This window comes from Desmodus rotundus, chromosome 2 (assembly GCF_022682495.2).
Source record: "Desmodus rotundus isolate HL8 chromosome 2, HLdesRot8A.1, whole genome shotgun sequence".
Lineage (NCBI taxonomy): Eukaryota > Metazoa > Chordata > Mammalia > Chiroptera > Phyllostomidae > Desmodus > Desmodus rotundus.
Genome location: NC_071388.1, coordinates 126891991 through 126908745, shown reverse-complemented (window position 1 = coordinate 126908745; position 16755 = coordinate 126891991). Strand labels below are relative to the sequence as shown.

At 34.6% G+C, this 16755-nt stretch overlaps 1 protein-coding gene across 1 annotated transcript in view; it reads right to left on the bottom strand.

Annotated features, from left to right (window-relative positions):
• R3HDM1 (R3H domain containing 1) overlaps nt 1-16755 on the bottom strand; it is a 120604-nt gene that overhangs the window by 65638 nt on the left and 38211 nt on the right. Inside the window, 2 exon segments of the mRNA XM_024569697.4 lie at nt 6762-7076; nt 14323-14474. Coding sequence (XP_024425465.1) covers nt 6762-7076; nt 14323-14474 — 467 coding nt within the window.

Genomic DNA, 16755 nt, shown 5'->3' with positions numbered 1-16755 from the left:
AAACACCATTGTCCTGTAGTTAGAATACAAAGTCTTTCAAGAAGGTATCCAGCCATGTAATATGAAAAAGAGACATTTATTGAATAAGATACAAGATACAAGAAACATTGTACATAAAACAATAATGCCTTAGTCCTCTTCAAAGTAGGCACTCTGGGACCTTATATGGCTCTCCCAATCACCATCAGTTGCTGTGGTATTTTCCTGCATCTCACTGAAGGTCTGATATCTCTTCCCTTTCAAAGGTGATTTTAGTTTTGGAAAAAGCCAGAAGTCTCAGGGCACCAAATCTGGGCTGTAGGGGGGCTGAGTCACCTGGGTGATTATATGTTTCACCAAAAAACTCTGCATGAGACATGATGCATGAGTGGGCATGTTGTTGTGATAAAGCTGCCAATCACTAGTTGCTCATAGCCACGGCTTTCTGAATCATCTGAATAGTTTTTGCAGAGATGCTCAAACTCAATGCAAAATTTGATACAGATTTGTTACTCTACTTGCCTGGTTATTTTGAATGCAATGGGCACACACTACACATGCTCATTCAATGGCATCTACCGCCCCCAATGACTAGTACAGTGAAGTCATCATTGTCCACACATGTGTATTCCAGTCCATTCTCCTTGCCTGACAGGTTACATCGATGTTGGGCAAACTGTTTTTGTTATATTAACAATGGCTGGATTTTTCTGGACAGACCTTGTATAATACTTCTATAAATGTTTTTAAATGTCTATTATATATATATAATGTTATCTATATATAAATTGTTGAGAATTTAAAAAATTTACATTTATGTCACTCTTACAACTTCATGCAACTTATTTTGCAGTTAACATTGTTTTGGAGACTTTTCTTGGTTAAACATGTACTGCTAGCTCCTTCAATTTAAATGTTGAACAGCAATCATCATATAAATAAGTCACTTTATCCATGCCCACATTTCAATGCATAGTTGTACAGTTTCCATTCCTTAATTTTTCTCGTATTTCTAATGAAAATTAAAATGTCAACATACAAACTTTGTCAATTATACCTTAATAAAGGTGAAAAAAAAAGCCAATAATACTATCTTGATTTCTTTTTCCTTCCAGAGCTATTTATATCTGCTTTCAATTTCTCTTAAAGTAATCTAATCTAATTTGGGGTGAAGAATAAATAATCCAGTGACATGTAAGTATATAGCAGTTAACTTGATTTAGTTCATGGGCTCTCTCAGGCTCTTCTCTCTGATTGGGTTACTACTAAAAGACAGAAATCTACAGAGATCTTCGAGTGCCCATTTCACTTGGAAACCAGCATAGCAAAGAATTTCTAGATCAGTTGTTAGACAAAGATCCCCTATATTTACTGTAATATTCTTCTGTCTTTGAAACATTAGACACAATACAGATGTGATCCTTTTTCTTGGAGGTTTCAGCAATCAATAGAAATCAAATCAATCAGATCCTGATTTCAGATCTTACCCATTATATTTTTGTATGTGTATATGTAAATAAGCAGTATCTTTTCTCTTGAATAAACAAAAGACATCACTGTTTAAGGCAACCCCCCCACTACTTTTTGTTTATAATGTATATGCATGTAACATATATGATAATAATGGAGAGTGAGTAAGACGAATTACTCTGCTAACATGACCAGGATATTGTACTTAAAGTTTCATAGAAACATCAGGCAGACTGTGATAAGCTAAAGATAAGCTAAAGATACATATTGTAGTCCCTAAAGGAACTACACGAACACAAGATTCAAAGTACTGTAGATAAAAACAATAAAAGAAGTAAAATAAAACACTAAAAGTGTTCAAATTATACAAAAAGCAGGAAAAGAAGCAGATATAAATAAAATAGAGATAAGACAAATGGAAAATAAATAGCAATGTGGCATACCTGCGTCTAACCATGTCAAGACCTACATAAAAGATAAAAACAACCAGACACTCTAATCAGGCTGGGTAAAGCAGCAAAAACAAAATAAAACAGAACAAAAAAACAACTATATACTGTATGTAAAAGACACTTTAAGTATAAAGTTGCAGATAAGAGGGAGTAAAAAGATATCCCATTTAAATGCTAATGAAATGAATGTTGAAGTCACTATATTAAAGTCAGATAAAATAAGTTCCAATACAAAGAACAGTACTAGAAACAGAAAACCACTTTGTAATGACATGAGTCAACATACCAGGAAGATACAATAAATATAACTTGCTTAATATAGATTCAAATTCTATAAAAAGGGAGAAATAGACAACCTGCTATCATTTATTGCTACAACTGGACAAAAATTACATAAGAATGTAGAAGGTCTGAAAGACACTATCAACCACATTGACTCAATTGATATTTAAAGAGTATTAAATGCAAAAAGAATATAAAAGAAATTAAAGACATTCTTTGTTCAATAATGAAGACAATATTGTTAAGATGGCAATAACAAGCAACACGATCTATAGATTCAAGGCAACCTCTATCAAAATTCTCATGGCCTCTTTTGCAGAAATGAAAAAGCCAATCCTTTAATTCATATGGAATCACAAGGGATCTGGATAGCCAAAACAATTTTGACAAAGAAGAGAGTTGGAGAATTCACACTTCCTGATTTTAAAACTTAAAACAAAGGTACAGTAATAAAACAGTGTAGTACTGGCATAAAGATAGAAATACAGAATGGTGTAAAAGTAAGAGTCCAGAAATAAACTATATTTATGGTTAAGTAATATTTGGCAAGGGAACTAAGACTCTTCAATGGGGGGAAAAAAAACACAGGGTCTTCAACAAATGATGATGGAACAAATAAATACCCACATGCAAAACAAAAATGAAGTTGAACCCTTACCTCATGCCACATATAAAAAGTACTCAAAATTGATAAATGACTAAATTTAGGAGCCAAATCCGTAACACCCTGAGAAGAAAACAGGGATAAATCATGACCTTGGATTTGGCAATGGATTGTTGTTTTTTTTTTTTTTTTGTATCCTCACCTGAGAACATTTTTTCATTGCTTTTTATTTTTTTTATTGTATATTTTCCATTACCATTTATTCCCCTTATACTCCCACTCCCCACAATCACCACACTGTTGCCCATGCCCATGAATTCTTTTTCCTTTCTGCTGAATCCCTTCACTTCTTAGCTGCCCCCATAGCTGTCAGCCTGCCCTCTATTTTGCTTGTTAGTTCAGTTTGTTCATTAGATTCCACATATGAGTGAAATCATATGGTATTTTTAGAGAGAGAGGAAGGGAGACAGAGAAACATCAGTGCATTGATTAGTTGCCCTCTGTACATGCCTGTATTGGGCATCTGCCTGGACCGGGGATAGTACACATCCCAACCAGGGACCAAACCCGTAACCTTGGTATTTGCCCTGACTGGGAATTGAACATGCAAACCTTAGGTTATGGGACAATGCTCCAACCAACGGAGCCACACAGGCCAGGGCTGGCAAAAGATTCTTAGATATGGTACCAAAAGCATGAGCAACAAAATTAAAAAAATGGATAAAGTTGTCTTCATCAAAATTAAAAAAACTTTTGTGAATTAAATACATTATCAAGAAAGTAAAAAGACGATCTACAGAATAGGCAAACATATCTGCAAATCAGACGTCTAATAAGTGTCTAGTATCTGAAATATGTAAAGAACTCTTACAACTCAACAACAAAAAGACAAACAAATCTGATTAAAAAATAGGCCTTTTGGAAAATAGTTGGTAGCTCCTCAAAGTTAAACAGAGAATTACCATATGAACCAGCAATTCTACTATGTGTATACCCAAAGAAATGAAAACAGGTAACTACGTGTTCATTAACAGCAATATTCACAAACGGGAAAAGGTGGAAACATTACAGATCCATCCAAGGTCAAAAAGATGAACAAACTGTGGTATATATATACAATGGCATATTATTCAGACATAAAAAGAATGAAGTACTGATAATGCTACAATGTGGATTAACCTTGAAACATTAAGTCAAAGAAGCAATACACAGAAGGTAACACATTGCATGATTTTACTAATATGAAGTATCCAGAATAGGTAAATCCGTAGAGACAGAATGAAGATTGGTGGTTGACAGGAGCTGGGAGTTGGGGAAAATTGGAAGCAACTGCTTAATGGGTACGGAGCTTTCTTTTGAGGTGATAAAAATGTTTTGGAACCAGAGAGGTGATGGTTGCAAAACATTGTAATGCACTAAATGTCACTGAACTGTTTACTTTCAAATGCTTAATTTTATGTTATATGAACTTTATCTCAATAAAAAGAAAAAATCAAATATAAAAAACCAAAAATTGCTAAAGTTATAGAATACAAATTCTTTTCAAGTGTACACGGGTCACCATCCCCCAAGAGACTACATGCTGGAACATAAAATAAGACTCAACAGATTCCAAAACACTGAAATCTTAGAGTAGGTTCTCTGACCACATGAAATTAAATCAATAATCTATGCTTTCACCTTAAGAAACTAGAAAACAAAAGAGTATATTAAACCCAAAATAAGTAGAAGAAAATAATGAGGAAAGAAATAGTTCAAATAGAACACAAACAATAAAATTAATGAAACCCTAATTTGTTTTTGTGAAGACATCAATAGGATTGATAAATTTCTAGTTAAATTAGTAAAGAAGAAAGAGAAGACTGAAATTACCAATATCAGGGATTACAGAGGTGACATCACTACTAATCCAAAAGATACTGAAAGTATAGCAAGGGGACATTATAAGCAACTTATGCCAATAAATTTGACAACATAATGAAATTGATATAAACTACCAAATCTGATCCAGGAAGAAATAGGATATTGAATCTGTAATGTTAAGATCTCTTCGAAAAAACCTCTGGAATATTAATGAAATATAGCAAACATTAAGAATAAATAACACGATTTCTACACAACCTCCTTTAGAATAAAGAAGGGAACAATATCCAACTTATTTTGAGGCCAGTGCATGAACATACATGCAAAAATCCTTAAGAAAATATTAGCAAACTGAATCCAGTGATATATAAAAAAGATACCATATCATGACTAAGTGGGGTATGTATCAGAAATGAAAGGCATTCAAAAGTCACTGTGTTAATAGAGTAAAGGGGTGGGGGGAGGAATCACATAATCACTTCAATGCAGAAAAACATTTCACAAGATTTAATATTCACTCATGGTAAAGACTTTCAGCAAACTAAGAACAGAAGAAAATTTTCTCTAGCTGATAGAGGGCATGGACAAAAAAACCCACAGATAATACTACAATTAGTGATTGAAGACTGAATTCTTTCCCCTGAACATGGAAACAAGGGAAGAATATACACTTTCAAAACTTATATTCAAGTTAATACATGGATTCTAGGGGAGATTTTTGTTAATGATACAGTGATAAACAGTTAATATCCAAAATATATAAAAAACTGGTACAACTTCACATGGGTAGAGTTCCTAAAGACATTTCTCCAAAGAAGGCCAACAGACATATGAAAAGATGTTCAACAACACTAATCATCAGAGAAATGCAAATTAAAACCACAATGAGATATCACCTCACATTGGTGAGGATGGCCATCATCAATAAGTGTTGGCGAGGATGTGGAGAAAAGGGAACCCTTGTGCACAGTTAGTGGGACTGAAAATTGGTGCAACTACTATGGAAAACGTTTTGGAGGTTCCTCAAAAAATTAAAAATAGAACTATCATATGATCTAGCAATCCCACCTCTGGTTATTTATCTGAAGAGATCCAAAACACTAATTTGTAAAGATATATCCATCCCTCTGTTAACTGTAGCATAATTTACAATAGCAAAGAAAATAAAAGCAACCTAAGTCCCATCAACAGACGACTGGATAAAGAAGACATAGTGCATTTATACAATGGAATATTACTCAGCCATAAAAAAGAATGAAATCTTACCATTTTCAACAACATAGATGAACCTAGAGAGTATCATGCTAAGTGAAATAAGTCAGAAAGAGAAAGACAAATACCATATGATATTAATTATATGGAAAATCTAAAAATTAAAATAAACAGTCAAAACAGGATGGAGTTTGGGGGACTGGGTGAAAAAGGTGAAGGGATTGAGAGGTACAAATTGACAGTTACAAAACAGTCAGAGGGAATACAGTCAGTAATGCAATAACTATGTATGGTGTCAGGTGGGTATTAGACTTAGCAGGGGAGATCACTTTGTAAAAGTTATATAAATAAATGTCTAACCACTATGCTGTATACCTGAAACTAATATAATATTGAATGTCAACTTTAATTGAACAAAATCTCCTTCAGAATATTTCAAAACATTAACTACTTAGGGGTTCTATTTAATAAGATATGTAATGCTGTTGAGAACAATTAAGGAAGATCTAACTAAATGGAGAGAGATAACATATTCCTGCACTGGAAAATTCAATAGTGTTGGAGCTGATAATTCTCCCCAAACTGATCTATTTCTTCTTGAAACGCATTTTATTTTACAGTGCATTTACTTTTGTGTTTCTCTAAAGCTAATTATAAAAAAAAAAAACCACCCCAAACCTCTCGGAGTCAGAAGGAAACTCCAAGATCACATAGCTTAACTACTTAACTGTCATGTGGTTGTCTAGCATGCACCTGAAAAATCTCCAGAGAAAATGATGACAAGCTTTGCTTACATTGTCACAAACTCTTTCCCTGTGAAATTAAAAACAAACACTCTAGTGTTAAAACTGATCTTAAATAAGAAGCTTCTGTGGGAAAAAATGAAAAAAATGATGTACCTGTGGTGAAGGCTGCTGGATATATCCCTGCTGCTGGAGCACAGGCTGGCTGACAGGATGACCAGAAGCAGAATAGCCAGCAGCAGCGACTGGCTGCCCAGGGGGTAAGGGTGGTGGAGGAGGAGGTGGAGGAGGAGGAGGTGGCGGTGGCGGTGGCGGTAGTGGTGGTGGCGGAGCTGCAGTCATGATATAACCAGACTGCTGTGGGGACTGAAGAACAACAGTGGACTGGAACATGGTAGCGTGAGGGTCCGAACCATCTGCAGAAGGCTGGCGGGCAAGACTCATGTGGCTAAACTGAGACCCAAGGTTGTCCTGCCGAAAAAAGGAAAAAGTTAAATCAGTGCTTCCATACACAGACCGAACTAATGAAAGAAAAAAAAAAGTCATATATTTTAAGATGAGCTGCGGTAGTGTATATTATGGAAATCGTCTATGTACATCAGACATGATTTAATAAAAGAACAGCTTCAAGAAAATTAAAACTCTAAGGCAGTAAGGTAGGAATATTACAGTGTTGTCATTACAAATTACTTGTCAAATATATAATACATATAATGGAAATGAATACCACGTAGAAAATTGAAAAAGCACTTATTTAAATGGAGATTAAAAGCACAGAGGATGTGAAAGTGAAACTTAAAGGACCTCAAACACCAGGTAAGTACGAATTATTCTTCACTTTAAATCATCGTCCTCTTCCTAGAAGGCAAGACTCAGGTCCTAAAACATCTCTGTATTGCCTATCATACTTAACAAATACACTAGCAGAAATTAAATTCAATTAAAAGCCATCCACTCTGGTCTTCTCTCTAATCTCTCAAAAATAATTTAGCCACAAATTCTATTTTTCCTTAATGTGTTTCAGTCTATTTCTTAAGTCAAATGTTAGACAAATGACAGTTTCCTACTGCTTCTGTTACTTGGTGGGCAGGCAATAGTGTCCAGCCAAGCTATAGTTACGATTTATGTCACCCAACAAATGGTTTTCTGGCTTAACAACAACATAAGGAACAGTTTTGACTAGTCTAGGTAATATCACTGAAACGAAAATAATGGGGTTAAAATAATTTCCCTGTTCTCAAGGAGTCAGATTGGTAACAATATATACCACATTTTGCTAAAAGGAAAGCTGTGAAAAAAGTTACTTAAAAAACTGTGGTAATGGATTGTCAGATCAAAGTTGAAATGTCTGCAATTTCTACAGTCTGCTGGTTTTTGCAAAGTAAATTAAGGCTGTAGCGAAGATAAGGGATTGAAAAGGGGAACCTGATTTAATGATTGAAAATATATGTCAAGATGGTGGCGTAGGCAGACATGGCTAGCCTCTTTCCACAAACACATCAAAATTACAACTAAAATGCAGACCAAACATCACTCAGAAATATAAGGGCTAGCACACCCAGTGGGCACCATCACACTGCCCCTGTACAGTCGACTGATCCTCCACGGAGGGCTGAGGTTGGTCATAAGTGTTCACAGCCAATCCCTGCACCTGACTGGCCTGCGTAAATCCCTCCCATTGATCTGCCAAAAGCAACTAAGGCTCAACTACAAGAGGAGGGTATACTCAGCCTATACGAAGGGCACACCTTAAATACCCAGTTTGGGTGATGGGGAGGCTGTTCCATTGTGCCCTACACAACACCTACTACATTAGGCAACACTACCAAGACACGGGGTCAAAGCAGCTCTACCTAATACATAGAAACAATTACAGGGAGGCTGCCAAAATGAGAGACAAAGAAACATGACCCAATTGAAAGAACAAATCGTAACTGCAGAAAAAGTTAAATGAAATGGAGATAAGCAATCTGTCAGATGCAGAGTTCAAAACACTGGTTATAAGGATGCTCAGGGAACTTAGTGAGGACCTCAGCAGCATAAAAAAGATCCAGTCAGAAACAAAAGATTCGCTAATTGAAATAAAGAACAATTTACAGTAAACAACAATAACAACAGTAGAGCGGATCTGGCTGAGAATCAAATCAATGATTTGGAACATAAGGAAGCAAAACACAACCAATCAGAGCAAAAAGAATCAAAAAAAAAAAAAAAAGAATCCAAAAAAATGAGGGTAGTATAAGCAGCCTCTGGGACAACTTCAAGAGGTCCAACATTCATATCACAGCGATGCCAGAGTGCCAGAAGGAGAAAAGGAGGAGCAAGAAATTGGAAATCTATTTGAAAAAATAACGAAAGAAAACTTCCCCAATCTGGCAAAGGAAATAGACATGCAAGTCCACGACGCATAGAGAGTCCCCATCAAGTTGGACCCAAAGAGGACCACACCAAGACATATCATACTTAAAATGCTGTGGACTAAAGATAAAGAAAGAATCTTACAAGCAACAAGAGAAAAGCAGAGTGTTACCTACAAAGGAGATCCCATAAAATTGTCAGCTGATTTCTCAAAAGAAACTTTGCTGGCAAGAAGTATTCAAAGTGATAAAAAGCAAGGACCTACACCCTAGATTACTCTATCCAGCAAAGCTATCATTTAGAATGGAAGGGCAGATAAAGTGCTTCCCAGAGAAGGTAAAGCTAAACAAGTTCATCATCACTAAGCCATTATTACATGAAATGTTAAAAGGACTTATTTTAGAAGATAAAAACTATGAAGATTCAAATGACAACAACTGAATCTTAAAAACAAAAACAAACTAAGCAAACAACCAGAACAGGAATAGAATCATAGGTATGGGGATCATTTGGAGGGTTATTAGCTGGGAGGGGGAAGGGAGAGTACAGGGAAATTGGTGTAGGGATGAAGGAGCATAATTGGTAGGTACACTATAGACAGGGGGAGGTTAAGAATAGTATAGGAAAGGGAAAAGCCAAAGAACTTACATGCACAGACATGAACTAAGGGGGTGATTGTTGGAGGGAAGGGGGTACTGGATGGAGGGGTGCAAAGGGAAAAAAACTGGGGCAAGTGTAACAGCATAATCAATTAAATATACTTAAAAAAACCCCAAAAGTGGTTTTACTTCTCTCAAATGGCTGCTCTGTTTTCTTAACTCAATGCATAGTTTCAAAAAGGAAAAATATACTAGCTGTAATTATAAGGTAATATGGCCATTATTTTAAAAAGATATCCTAACTGCACACCACTATTACAATCATCTTGGGAAAAACTCAATTTTGCTATACCGATGATGTGCCATTTTAAAAAACATTTTTAAGGCTTTTATACTATTCTTTTAAAGTTGTCAACCTTCTCGATGCTGGCAACATTTCACCCTTTCAGACCAGAAATGATTTTTGAAAATAATTCAGAGCCAAGGGTGATAAATAAGGTTGCCCCCAGCTCAAAACAAAGCTACCCCCAATAAAAATGTTTCTAAAAAGTGTAGAATGATTTTAAGATACTGCTTGTAATTTAACTTGGAAAACAATTTCAAAATGTGATGGCTATGCAGCTTGAGAAATAACTGCAAAAAGTATGCAGGCTATTAGAGAGACTCATTTTAAGGAAAGAAAACTAGTATTTATTGAATATTTCATGTTAGGCACTATGCAGGAGATACTTCACATTGCTATCTCTTGTGGTTAGTAACCAAAGGTCACAGAGAAAACACATGGCAGGGGGCATCTCAGCTCTTAAGGAGCGGCAGAACTTGGCACATACACTGGGTTAATGGAGGTACCATTAATTTATCTAGAGATCTTCCTTAGAAATTTACTTAGGAGGATTTCTTCTGTAGTTGTAAGCTTCAACTCACCCTAATAACTGGTACTAAGTCTACTGGACCTATGGCACTGGGAAAAAAACAGAAACCTTAAACCCAGATGAAAGCTGCCACCCTAGGATTGCAGAGAGCCACACTGATCTCAATGAGGTATGTAGTTAAAACATGTTAGGACTAGAATAGTCAACCTGAAAATTATTTCATTATGAAGAGGAAGGAAAAGATGAGGGTTTATACAATCACTGTGATAAGCCAGTATATGTCATGGAAGAGATTTATACCTACTGCAGGTTAGAAACACTTTTCAGTATACACGTTTCCCTGACTTTAAAATAATCACGAAAGATCACATCACATTAATTACATTCACGAGCCTTCAACACACTCTATCCACAGAAACAATGCAGGAGGTGATCAGAGATACAGTACCATGGAGTATCGCTGGGTGGGTGAGACTGGCAGGAGCGGGGATGGGTAAGGGCTGGTAGAGTATTGAATAGGATGTGAATAGGACTGCAGAGGACAAACAGGCTAAAGAATAACAGGTTGGTGAACAATGTTAATGTCAGAACAAAATATTAAAAGAACTACATAAAATGGAAACATTTTTTGAAAACAGCTTAAACTATACTTATAAAGTCATCTTTAATACAATGTAGAAAACAAAAACAATGCTAAATGAAGAAACTCTACACAGCTGTAGTTTTGAGAACATACCTATGCTTAAATTTAGTACATAATTAGGTAGTTTTTCCATAAAAAGATTAGATTCACTGCAACAGGTAGTATCAGACAGTAATAACTTAATAATATCTATGCCGATTATCCCCTTTAAATGATAAGGCACAATGAGGTACTCTTTTGGACCAAAGTGCCTAAGTTTTAGCAATTTTTTAAAGAAAAATATGTACCATTAAAAATAACAGCTTAAAGAAATGACATACAGACACACAAATGCATCTCTTACATACCAAAGATAAATATTTTTCTTGTAACTGAAAATTTTTATTAAGAGCTGAGAAACTAGTTAAAATTTTTTTACTAATGGAATACTTCTACATTTCCAGAAAAAAGTTTCCATAGGGCACTCAAAAAACAGGTGTTTTAAAAACAAAACCCAAAACATTTTAAACATTTCAAAATCTTATGGAATATAGCTGGCCATCTATAGGCTAACACTGACATCTGATTGAGTTTTCCCATCTTTATATAGTTCATTACAAAGTGGGTAATATACATATTGGCTTAACCACTACCATAATACATGTTATAGGTGGCGATCAGGCTAAGGTGAGTCAAGTGACCTGTAGACAGTCACGTAAGCCAGCATTGGAGGAACCCAGGTAATTTTTATCTAATGAAAACTCTTAGTTTTGGTCAAAATGTATGTACATGAATCTCTCTCTGGAATATTTCCAAAGAAAATACTTTAAAATTGCAAAATAAACTAACTGAATACGACTGCCCAGGAAATAATCTAAATAAGGAGAAATTCTTATGACAACTAAGATGTGTAAACAATGAGTTGTACTTTTAAAACAAAATCAATACAATAGTTTCTAAAAATAGGAAAAGCTTATATTAGCTTAAAATTCCACACAAAAAAAATCTAGCGTTAAAATAGAAGTAGTAAAAAAAAGGGAAAAGCTAAAAGATCTATAAAGCTTTTCACTAACCTCTCAACTAGAAATTAGCAAGCCTGCTATCTGACAGCAGGTCTCACACTAAATGAGGTGGAGTAGCTTTAGAACTTCCAAACACAGGCTATTCAATGTGTTACTAAGTCAGACCACCATTAAGACCTAACTTTCTTCCAGATAACTTGACCTGCTATGTAAGTGTCAGATGAAACAAAAGCTTAAGTCTGCTGTGGGATAAAAGAAAGAATAGCACTAGGAGCACCAAGGGTATGAATTAATGTCTGCCAGGGTGTCAAGTGGTAATAAGAAAAATGTGGGCTAAGAAGACTGGCTGGTCAAAGTGAAATTCTGATACCACATAGAAAAGAAAAAGCCCTAGCACTTCCTTTTCCTACTTAAATTGCAACTGGCTGCGAAACAACACCCACTTAAAGTGATTGGTTTCAAGAAATGTAGCCCCTCCACAGGTTTGGAAATCACAGCATTGTTTTGTTTGGCTATTTGAAATTTCGTGGATGGATTATCTCAGTATGCAAAAGATAGTTTACTGAGTATCATTTCTCTATTTTTGTATCTGATGATGAATTACCAAAAACACTTGAAGCAATGCCAGGAAAAAACATACATGGAATTTGATGAATACCCCAAGATTTCAAATTACAGTCTATTAAGGCATTTATTTCTAAACTAAACTGTCTACACCTTCACTTAGACTTGTCTTTTATAACTAAATCAAAGTTATTTCTAAGATATATAACCACAGATAAATCCTTAGAATATCTTGAAGATACCAAAGTATCATTATTTTCACTAAATGAAATGAAAATCAGTCCTATAAAGCTCCTAGTGAAATATACAGTGTGGCAAAAACCACATGGCAGCAGAATAAAAGAAAAACACTGCAAGACCAAGTTGAATGAAGCCAAAACAGAGAAGAACGGGGAGGGAGTTTTATGTAGTCTTAATATGTAACTGAGTGTATGTAATCAAATGGGGCTGGAAAGTGAATATGGGAATCTTTGGAAATAGTTCTAGGCAATTTCCTCTACATATATGAATTCATATTCGTGGTTTTAGAAATACATCAAAACCTTGAAGCCCATTTATTTTATTTTATTAAATAACTTATTTATTTGATTTTAGAGAGAGGGGAAGGGAGGGAGAGAAACATTGATATGAGAGAAGAACATCAGTCAGTTGCCTCTTGTATGTGCCCTGACCAGGGACTGAATCTGAATCCTAGGCATCTGCCCCTGACCTGATGAGGAATCAAACCCACGACCTTTTGGTTTACAGGCCAACACTCCAACCAACTGAGCCACGTAGGCCAGGGCGAAGTCCATTTACTTAAGATAAACTGCCTTGCCCACTATTAGGAGTGTTAGTTGCCAGAGGAACAATTATTTTCATGACCTTCAAAATATTTGTAAACTTTATCAAACAGCTCATATATTCTTCACCCCTACAATATAAATGATGTAACTTGTGAGGAAAACTAATGAAATTTTTCTAGCTCAAGTTCATCACCGTAATTGTTTCATAAGAAACTACTCTGTATTTTCTCACAAGTAGAAGAGGTATAACTTAACTGTACAAACTGTCTTTCATATGTTACAGAACCTTGAAGACAAAATGAGCAGGAATTCCTACTGGTCTAATCAAGTCCTGCAAGGATGAGTAACACCTCTATAGGGGAAAAGCCTGAATGTGAAAATCTATGTGTAAACTCTCAACATTTAAATAAATTTAAGATATTATTGGGTGCTCTAGTGAATTCTAACTTGAGATGTTTCTGTCTCTATTTTTCATAGGTTAGGTGGGAGAGAGTACATTGCAGAACTTGAGAAACTCAAGTCAGTTTTCCCAAACTGATACATCTCTTGAATTTTAAAACAACTCATATTACTCACTGGGATAATAAATAGTCTTAGTTTCGTTTTATTCCTCTTGTCCATTTCTTGCTGTTGTGAAATAGGGATAAAATACTCACCACACGATTTCATGAGATACAATAATTCCCTTCTTTCCCATATATATTCTGTATTTATTAGCTGAAAAGCCCTTGAAGTTAACTTCTCTTCCTATAATCTGTGAGTGGGACATCACTGTAGAGAATATTAAAGTTCTAAGAGATACTTACGTGGGCTATCTCAATTATAATTAGTGTATTTAGTCCCAAATATGCAAAGGCAGGTGAACTTAGCATTATGTAATCGTGGATATGAGCACCTGTGAGAAAATGTGATTAGCTGCTTGTTGTTGAGGTGGTGGGGGTGGCAGAGGTGGCTGTGGAGGTCCAGGCACTTGGGTTCTAACTGGTTGTTGAGTCATAGGAGGATTATACACAACTGGACTCCCATCTGGGTTTATGAAGGGCTGACCTAAAAAAATGAAAAAGGAGGAAAAAATTCATTTACAGTAGAATTTGAAAAAAGGTCATTCTAGTAACAATTAACAATACATGTCTACAATTCTTATTGACAATTTTGAAGCCACAAGTTGAAAACCAAAAGATTTTCCTAGCTTAGGCAGCAGAGTCTGATCTTATATGAGACTATTAATAGTCTTTATTTTCCCCACTTTAATATTCAAAAATTTTGCTGCAGTGTTTTACTGTAAGGGTGCTGCTCCAAAATCTACTAAAGTTATTTTTATAATATAGAGTATTTTCTGAAAACCTCTGAATTCTGAAATACATCTTGCTCCTGAGTTTAGTTACAAGCTTGTGGTGCTTTAGTGCTGTAATACCATTTCAGTTTCCAGAAAAAAATGCTTGACTTTGGGATACTGCAATATTATTAGTTAGCCTCCATTAGGTGATGGGAAATAGCTAGTTTATAGGCTACCCTGCATATATTTAACTAATAAAATTAAAATGGAATGTAAATTAAATGATCAATGGCTTCATATTTCAAATGTGACTTGATGGCAGTATCATTTTGTGAAATTGCAGATAATTTTTAAATTCTAAATAATACTCTAAAATAATCTTTTTAATTCCAGTGAGATTTATTCATAGATGAGAGAAAACTAGAGAGAAGTTTAATATTGATTTTGAGGCTTGTTTTTAGTGCTTACTAATTAATTATCAGAGGGATATTTTAAGTAACTGAGTAAATTTTATTCTTTATACATATTCTAAACAACTTTTTCTTATCATAAAAAATTATTTTTACTTTGGGAAAATAACCAACAAATAGAGGTCTAAAAGAAAATAAATCCCCCATAATCTTATTATTAACAATTTGGGCAACTTCTTCCAGACTTTATTATTTTTCATCACTGTACACTAGATTTTCTTTTTAAAGAAAAGATTACATGAAATAAACTATTGACATGATACCCATTTAGTATGGGAAGAATACACAGGAAAATAAGAGAAGTTTGAATGACAGTTTCTTACATTGCCTTTAAAACATCCTTTCTTCCATGATAAATTCCCTCTATTTTTTGAGACTTATGACATATAATAACATTTGGAAAAGAAGAATCTACTGCTCCATTGCTATCAAGCGGGAAAAGTTCTCCAAAGTCAAATTATTTTCACCAGTTAGTTCCCTGACAATATTATGCATTGGTCATAAATAACAAGAAATAAGTCATGGTGGGTATTTGTTGAATGCTAAGTAATTTTGCAAACAAAATGGTAGGGAAGATTTAGGGTTGAAAGCACATTTAAAAGTACCGTAAGGACTGTCTGAAAAAAGTTAGATGTGTTGTAGCGCTGTTCTCAAAAAGCAAAGAATTCACTTTTGAACTTATTTAAAATTAAGAATACAATTCAATTTCAGATTGATTAGTTTCTCACTCTATTATTCCCTACTCAAGTGAATCTTTCATGTTACAAAAAACATTAACTAATATGTTTTGAAAGAAAAAGGAGATAGTGAAATATTGAATCATCTTATATCATGTTCTAGGAAATAGGAATCCTAAAGGATAAGATGATAACTGTTACTAAGCAAAAGCTGAATTTCTAAAGAGTCAGTTATTTATGATAATCCAATTCTTATACAGACACAAATGTTTGAATACTTTATCTTAAAAAAAAAAAGATGCAAATGAAGGCAATAAATTTCAAGCCATGGTTTTCTCTACAACGAAAGGAAGGAACACTCAGAGACCCTGACACTTGCACTTGTTTCTACCTAGCCAGACTCCTACCATGCTGATGTGAGTACATCAACTAAGTCTATAAATTTCTAAGGAAGGTTATGAAATATTTTAAGACTGTTTTCATTATTTTACCAAATGGTTGGGCTACGTTATTTTGAAGAGAGACCAAGACTTTTTGTGATCTTTTAAAACATCACATTTTTTTCTGTATAAGTCATTTTTGACAGTGTACATAATAAAATGTATTATGACCGTATCTCTCTGAGATTGTTTTCCTATCCATAAATGGGGATTTAATCTACCCAACAGGGTTGTTATAAAGATTATAAATAAAGTATTTAAAGCACCTAATAAGAGTAAATGACGCATAGTAAATGCTTGGTATATCCAAATTATCATCTAATTGCAAATAATACATGTTGTCAATATTAATTCATAAAGACTACTATTTTCTTTTACTAATAAGATCTCATTTAGCTTTTCCTCAGTAGAAAACAATTACCATATTCAGGAGGACAATTACTTATAGGTTTTTTTTCACTTCAT